Source organism: Camelina sativa, chromosome 19 (genome assembly GCF_000633955.1).
Source record: "Camelina sativa cultivar DH55 chromosome 19, Cs, whole genome shotgun sequence".
Classification (NCBI taxonomy): domain Eukaryota; kingdom Viridiplantae; phylum Streptophyta; class Magnoliopsida; order Brassicales; family Brassicaceae; genus Camelina; species Camelina sativa.
The window spans coordinates 11,029,926-11,038,010 of NC_025703.1; the positions used below are offsets into that span (position 1 = coordinate 11,029,926).

An 8,085-nucleotide genomic window follows, 5' to 3' on the forward strand; every position below is an offset into this window, starting at 1 on the left:
TCATAGAGGCTTTGATCACTTGTAAGACTGAAAGTCTAACGTTATTTAGCTCTTTGTTTATTTATTTTGTTTTGCTTATTTGTTTGTAATTTAGTTTTGGCAATTTCATCATCATCTGTCTCTCATGTGTATTTTTGTCGTTATCTTTTTGAATTTGAATAAGTGAGTAAATAATAGTAGTATTACTAATTTTTTAACCCGACATAAGGCAAACAAAAAGAAACCAGACCTTTTCAGCAATAATATTTTATTGCTCATAATATACTTTAAATAAGAACTATTTATTTTCAGATGGTTTTGTATACTAATATTTGTCCATGGAAACATAACCTGATATTTCTCGGAAAAGCCTAGTCCCTCTATCACTAGAGGCAAACAAGATGTAAATTTATTAAAAATGTTAAAGTGATGGTTTTCGTAGAAAATTTGGCTAAGGAATTAAGAATCTAAATTTTTAATCAACTCATTTGTGAGGTTTAGCATTTGTAGAAGTTGATATTTTTTAGGTGTACTTAAAATTGTTGTGGTACAGTCAAACTTTTCTTTTTCTTAGTCAGACACTCAGACTTAACAATTTGTTGTTGTTGTTTTTTTTTTTTTTTTTTTTTTTTTTTTTTTTTTTTTNCTTAAGGTAACCAATAATTTAGTGGGAAAATGTCACATCAAAGGTAACAGATTATTCCTGGATTTTTCTTATATTTCTTTCTTACTTAGAAAACTAGTTCAGAATATGTCATTTGATTATTCTTCTGCGCTTAGATTCTACGTACAGCAGACTGAGACTCTGAGTGGTTCAGTCTGGAAGGAAGCCATAAAAGGAAGCTTTCTTCTGAATTTTCTATTTTTCTTTCTTTTTCTCGTTCGTAGAATTATTGCAGATAGGTTTTTAGTCATATTTTAATAAAATGATAAAAAGTGAGAAGGATTTAGCAAAATCTAAAAAGTGGAATAAGAACTTTCCTTGAAGCAGACCTACACCTGCTCGATTATAGTATATATGTAGTATTAATTATTTTAATTAATGTGTATTTGAATTGATAAATTCATTGGTTGTTTTAATATCGTATGACATGTGTTAATACTTAATACTAAAGATATATTTGTGTCAGCTTTTTTTTAATTTATACGAAGTAACCATAATATTTTTTATACATGTATATATTTACTATTTAATTTAAAAAAATCTCTTTAAAAAGATGTTTCAGTATCGCTTGATCGAATTCTTTCCTAATTTGTCTTTTTTTAAAAAAAATCAACTTAGTTTCGGTTAATACTCCAGCATATAGTACAATGAAGTTGATCACGATGTTCAGTTTTGGTTATATTGCGACAACATAAAGCACCTATATATAAGCATGCATGTTAATACAGATGCATAATCGAAATCGATTATACTATGATCACCATTTTGAAACATTATTTTTGGTTGGCAACTAAAACATAATGTTTAGTATACCAATGAATACTATAATTTTTTTTTTGTGCCATACTAAAAAAATCACATGTGAAATCAAGTTTGGTGCACATGTACTTCTATTAGTATATTCATCTAAAACACATATATTTTGATAAGTATTATAAAATGAATTATGTTAATGGATGACACAAGGCATGCGATTAAAAAAGAGGGCTGGCTCCTAGCACAATACAATCTCCTAGTGTGCAAAGGACATAAGCAATAATAACTTTTAAACTTAAACATGCTGTTTAATTTAATTAACTCATAAAAACTCTTTCTTTTGACGGGTGCGAAGATCGATTAAGCGGTCAACAGATTTTTACTTTGGGAGACCAAAACAAATTCCCCTACCAATTTTACGATTTTTTTTTTACATTTTTTAATTCTTCCTCTTGTCCATCAGAAAATTTTAAACTAACAATTAGTAAAAGAATATACTTTTCTCTTGTTAATCTTTTAAGCAATTTTGTTTTGGTATCTGTTTCCATATATGTGATCTTAATATTTAATGAATTGGCTCTTATAATATTGCATGAACGTACACATGCAGAAGAGAGAGAATTCAGGGATCTACAATAATTTATAGCTTCTAAATTTAGAGTAACCTAGTTGCTATTTTTGCTGTATTTTGTAAAATGTATGCATGTATATTGACATCCATACGTACGTAGGCGTATGCTTAAACATGCATATATGGATCGATACGCAAGTATACGTGGTTAAGTAAAGGACAGAGCTGTAGAGAGCTGTAGATTGGGAATGGGAGACTTTACGTAGAATGGTCAAATGGTAATTAAGGCGTAGAGGTGAGTTGCAGAGTGTGGGAATGCTGGGCTTTGTGGAGTCATGAATCGCATTAAACGAGGACGTGAGTTCCCATAATCCTAGTGGGGTTTAGAGAGAGAAGCTCAAACGAGAGAGAGAGAGATAGTTAAAATCTTCTTTTTTTTTCTAAAAACATTATACGTAAGTTCAATCGTGAGTGATAAATTAATTTGCGTAAAGGGTTGGATTTTTTCGGTTGGAATCTTAGGTTTTGTCTTACTATAGACCGCCCATTTTGTCTAATCAAATTTATTCACATTTTACCGATTTCTGTATATTTTGAAATAAATTAATGTAAGTAAATATATAGCTAGTTTTCCAAATGTCTTATAGTATGAGGACTTTTAAACAGCATAGTATAGTAAAGAATTTTGATAGAGTTTATTACGTTCTGATAACAAAACTAAACATTCGTATTATGGTAATTTAGATAAGTTTTACAGAATGGAGGTTCTTGTTCAAAACGTATAACAAATGCTAAATACTATGATTGTTTGGGATAAATATTATGTATATTCAATACTATATGTGTTGGTATTTACAAGCGTGTATACAAATATATTTATGCATTTATAAAACATTTCAAATAGTCATGTATATACAAAACTGTCATGTGCCAGACCCGTTGCATATAATTACGTCAATCGTGCACCTTTACTTATTGTAGTTTTTCCATACTAGTGATACCGTCGTATATTCACCGATATTTAAATCCGACAGAATAGTAAAGTGTTAGGAAAAAAAATATCAATGCTGGTTTTAAATGAACTCGTTCATATAATAATTCTAAACAATAGTAATGTATAGTACATTAGCGCATATATAATTATTTATACAACAAATAATATTCTAAAAGGGTCTCTCAACCAAACTTCTCTGGTCTTCCACAAAGTTCATCTCTTACAAGTATCTTCTCCTTTGTTAAAAACCCTAAACTTATCATAGAGTAGCTTTTGAGAGAGAGAGAGCATAGAGAGAGAGAGAGAGAGAGAGAGAGAGAGGAAAAGAAAGAGAGGTTATATAAATCTGAAGAATACTTCTACCTATATATATACTATTCCCCAATCTTTGAAAAGTAGTCTTGATCATTAAATTCTCTTTCCCCAATCCTTGATTATTGAATATTCCTTTCTTCTTTGATTGGCTTAGAGCTTGGTATATTGATCATACCAAAGTGGTAGTGATTGATTGCTTACCCCGAACACAAACCAAACGTATTTGACTCGAAAAGAAGAAAATGAATTCTAACAACTGGCTTGGCTTTCCTCTTTCACCAAACAACTCTTCTTTGCCTCCTCATGAATACAATCTTGGCTTGGTCAGCGACCATATGGACAACCCGTTTCAAACACAAGGTAATACCTCTATATATATATTTATCTATACATATATGCTTTTCTTTTCGTGTTTAACTATATACTAAAAATAACAAATTGTAATTTTGTAGAGTGGAATATGATCAATCCACACGGTGGAGGAGGTGAAGGAGGAGAGGTTCCAAAAGTGGCTGATTTTCTTGGTGTGAGCAAACCGGACGAAAACCAATCCGACCGCCTAGTAGCTTACAACGACTCAGATTACTACTTCCATACCTTGATGCCTAGCGTCCAATCAAACGACGTCGTTGTAGCAGCTTGTGACTCCAACACTCCTAACAACAATAGCTATCATGAGCTTCAAGAGAGTGCTCACAATTTACAGTCACTCACTTTGTCCATGGGGACCACCACCGCTGGTAACGCTGCAGCCAAAGCTTCACCGTCTGAGACCACCGTGGAAAACACTAGCGGTGGAGCACTAGCCGTTGCTGAGACTGCCACGCCGAGACGTGCATTAGACACTTTTGGACAACGAACCTCGATCTATCGTGGTGTCACAAGGTTAGATATGTGACTCATCACTCTTTTTATTTGATTCTTTAATGATTTTGTGATATATATTTAAGTGTAATGATGAAATGTGCATATATAGACATCGATGGACCGGTCGATATGAGGCTCATCTATGGGATAATAGTTGTAGAAGGGAAGGCCAGTCTAGGAAAGGAAGACAAGGTAAGTAATTAATAAAGGTTTTGTCTTTTAATTTTCATTTGGCTCAGACTAACTATGTTTTGTCTTCACTCTTTGTTCTTGATGCGTAAAATCTTGGGAATCATATAAACAACCGTCCAGTTTACTTGGGTGAGTACGTCGAATTGGAATTTATTTTCTTTATCATCCTCGTGGAATAATTAATTATATTATATCGTTAAAAGAAACTAAATTAAACCAAATTCTTGGTATAGGTGGGTATGACAAAGAAGATAAAGCAGCAAGATCATATGATCTAGCTGCACTTAAGTACTGGGGTCCTTCAACTACTACTAATTTCCCTGTATGTTGGTTCATATTTTATTGCAATCATCTCTTGATTATTAGTTGTCTATGATTCAAATCTTTGATTATATAATATATATCAGATTACTAACTACGAGAAAGAAGTAGAGGAAATGAAGCACATGACGAGACAAGAGTTCGTGGCTGCTATTAGAAGGTGTTTCTTTGCGTTCTTCCGTAGGGTCTTTTCATATACATCGAAAACTTTCCTAATCTAGTTACATCTTTATATATACGTTCGTCAAATCACAGGAAAAGTAGCGGATTTTCAAGAGGCGCCTCAATGTATCGAGGAGTCACAAGGTTAACTAAAAATATTACCATACTTCTTACAAGAAGCATATACTAAAAATATATACTTGAAGTTGACCCCCAAAATAAAACACATCTTTAATTTACTTGTCATTTATATATAGGCATCACCAACATGGAAGATGGCAAGCGAGGATCGGCCGAGTCGCCGGAAACAAAGACCTCTACTTGGGAACTTTTAGTAAGTACTTAGTTCTTAGACTTTTGAGTACTACGTTTGGTACGCAAACCACAAGGAGTCGTTTTAACTATTTATAGGTTCAGAATAAATTTAACTAACGGTGGAGTTAATTAAACCTTAAAAAATGGAGTGCGCTACATATAAACCATTATCTTACAAGACTTACATGAGCGATATGGTTAATCTTATTTAGGCACTGAGGAAGAAGCAGCGGAAGCTTACGATATAGCTGCGATCAAGTTTAGAGGACTTAATGCAGTGACCAACTTTGAAATCAACCGGTATGACGTCAAAGCCATCCTAGAGAGCAGCACTCTTCCCATAGGAGGAGGTGCAGCTAAGCGACTCAAAGAAGCTCAAGCTCTTGAATCTTCAAGGAAACGAGAGGCCGAGATGATAGCCCTTGGTTCAAGTTTCCAGTACGGTGGTGGCTCGAGCTCAGGCTCTGGCTCGAGCTCATCAAGGCTTCAGCTTCAACCTTACCCTCTAAGCATTCAACAACCATTGGAGCCTTTTCTATCTCTTCAGAACAATGACATCTCTCAATACAGCAACAACAGTGCTCATGATTCCTCCTCTTTTAATCACCATAGCTATATCCAGACACAACTTCATCTCCACCAGCAGACCAATAATTACTTGCAGCAACAATCGAGCCAGAACTCCCAGCAGCTCTACAACGCGTATCTTCATAGCAATCCGGCTCTGCTTCACGGCCTTGTCTCGACCTCTATCGTTGACAACAATAATAACAATGGAGGCTCTAGTGGGAGCTACAACACTGCAGCATTTCTTGGAAACCACGGCATAGGTATTGGGTCGAGCTCGACCGTTGGATCGACTGAGGAGTTTCCAACCGTTAAAACAGATTACGATATGCCTTCCAGTGATGGAACCGGAGGGTATAGTGGTTGGACCGGTGAGTCTGTTCAGGGGTCAAATCCTGGTGGTGTTTTCTCAATGTGGAATGAGTAAACAAGGATCTCTTTCTTGTGGCACAAGGAAAGGGTCTTAGTAGTAACTATTTAATCAGTACTTTCATTTTTTTTTTGGCTTCTTCTCTTGGAAGTAATAGGATCAATTTAGAAGGGACTTTTGGTAGAAGAATTTAGGTGACGCAAGAGGCTATTTTAATATTTTACGGCTAAGGTAAATGATTCTCAGAATGGTTCTTGAGGGTTAGGGTTTTATGGGTACTCAGTTAAGTTTAAGGGTACCCAAATTTTGTTTAAAGTTAACCCTTTTGACTAATTTCCAAACTTGTAATTCGTTTATAAAGATATTTTCTCTATTTCTTATTTTATTATTATCTACATGTATACCAAAGCGAGCCGACAAACAAAGTCAAAGATAGTTTGTTAATTTTTTTTTTTTTTTTTTTTTTTANAATAGTTTGTTAAAGTTGTTTGGAAAGCATTAACCAAACCAACCTATTATATATATCACATAATATAAAATTAAACTTGTATAAAACCCAAAAGAACAAACCTTTCTCTTGATATTTTAATACCACTTCTTAAGAAAGCTCACTATCATCTAAAGGGGAGACGTCAACTAGCTAGGCAAAGAAGAGGCATTTAAAATGCAAATAAAAACAGCAAAAGGCCGCTCAACATATACTTAAGAACTACATTAGAATAAAACGTTAAAAGTTAGTGGGAATCCTCTAATTAACTCTCTAATCAAAAGAGCTTCCAATGGAATAATTACATATATATACATAGTTATGTCTAGGAACTTAACATTGTCATTGAGTACAAAGAACAAAACCATTAAAGATGGTGTCCGAAGGTCTTTCCTTCACCATAGTTTTTCTCTTGGCCACCCTAATCACACTTGGTGAAGCCAATAACAACCGTAAGCTCCTACAAACATACACTAACTACCAACCGGAACATTCCCCTCTTCCATCTCCGGTCTATTCTCCTCCGGCTGATCTTCCTCCTCCTCCTACGCCAGTCTATTCTCCTCCGGCTGATCTTCCCCTTCCTCCTACTCCAGTCTATTCTCCTCCAGCGGATCTTCCTCCTCCTCCAGCTGATCTTCCTCCTCCTCCTACTCCGGTTTATTTTCCACCTGTGGATCTTCCTCTTCCCCCTACTCCGATCTACCCTCCTCCGATTGATCTTCCTCCTCCTCAAGCTTACCAAGCCTACTATTACAGGAAATCTCCACCACCACCACCCTCAAGATATGGAAAAGTGTATCCACCTCCGCCCGCTAGACCATGGTGGTGGTTGATATGAAGCGTCAAAGACATAGTGCATTAGTGATGTGATATCTTTGATGTCTCTAAATTAACCCGATGTTTCTTCTCTTTATATTTCAATCACGAATGTTGTTTTTGCTCTTTCGTAATGTGAGTTGAGTTATGCATTAACGGTTTGTTTAAAGTATCCTTTTGTTGTATTGCATTGATTCTTTTCATGTTGTGAGAATTTGATCTCGACTAAATATAATTACGCATGGAGATCTAAGAAACATAAGTTTCAACTTGTATATTAACGAGTAAACTATATAAACCAGAATTGTTTATATATTCTATGTTGTTTCATCGTAACTTTTGGTTTGAGATATTTTAACATTTTGTAGAAGATGATAATTAAATACATTAATGATCGTATTGCTTTTCACAAACCAGCCCCTCAACTGAGTAACTCAGTAAGCTCAATATCGCACTAGCAAGTTAATTGTCAGTCTGTTTAGCAATAAATGTGGTTTTAATCAGCTGATATATTTTTGGTCAAATTGTGTGTTTAGGATATGTATGTTTTGAATATGATTTTTGTCTTCTACTCCTATTTAAATTTAACTAAAAAATTTGAAGAATAGTTTTATTCCATTGAGAAATATTGAGCTCATCATATTTTAAATTCATGTCAAAATGTCAAAAGTACAACTAATTCCTTCAAAAAAAAAAAAAAAAAAAA

General features: G+C 34.3%; 2 protein-coding genes across 2 annotated transcripts; both read left to right on the top strand.

Moving 5' to 3' along the window:
- On the top strand, positions 3,275 to 6,339 carry LOC104765974 (AP2-like ethylene-responsive transcription factor PLT1). Its single transcript, XM_010489770.2, has 9 exons — positions 3,275 to 3,639; positions 3,732 to 4,164; positions 4,256 to 4,338; positions 4,459 to 4,467; positions 4,572 to 4,660; positions 4,746 to 4,819; positions 4,915 to 4,965; positions 5,079 to 5,155; positions 5,349 to 6,339. The coding sequence occupies exons 1-9, from the start codon at positions 3,522 to 3,524 to the stop codon at positions 6,128 to 6,130; spliced, it is 1,716 nt and encodes a 571-aa protein (XP_010488072.1). The 5' UTR covers positions 3,275 to 3,521; the 3' UTR covers positions 6,131 to 6,339.
- LOC104765975 (extensin-like) lies at positions 6,920 to 7,539 on the top strand. Its single transcript, XM_010489771.1, has one exon. The coding sequence runs from the start codon at positions 6,934 to 6,936 to the stop codon at positions 7,399 to 7,401; it is 468 nt and encodes a 155-aa protein (XP_010488073.1). The 5' UTR covers positions 6,920 to 6,933; the 3' UTR covers positions 7,402 to 7,539.

Excerpts from the sequence above, each read along its gene's own strand:
- LOC104765975 (XM_010489771.1), top strand. The coding sequence starts at position 6,934 with ATGGTGTCCGAAGGTCTTTCCTTCACCATAGTTTTTCTCTTGGCCACC.
- LOC104765974 (XM_010489770.2), top strand. The coding sequence starts at position 3,522 with ATGAATTCTAACAACTGGCTTGGCTTTCCTCTTTCACCAAACAACTCT. Across the intron at positions 4,165-4,255 it reads ATCTATCGTGGTGTCACAAG|ACATCGATGGACCGGTCGAT; the intron begins GTTAGATATGTG and ends GTGCATATATAG. Across the intron at positions 4,966-5,078 it reads ATGTATCGAGGAGTCACAAG|GCATCACCAACATGGAAGAT; the intron begins GTTAACTAAAAA and ends ATTTATATATAG.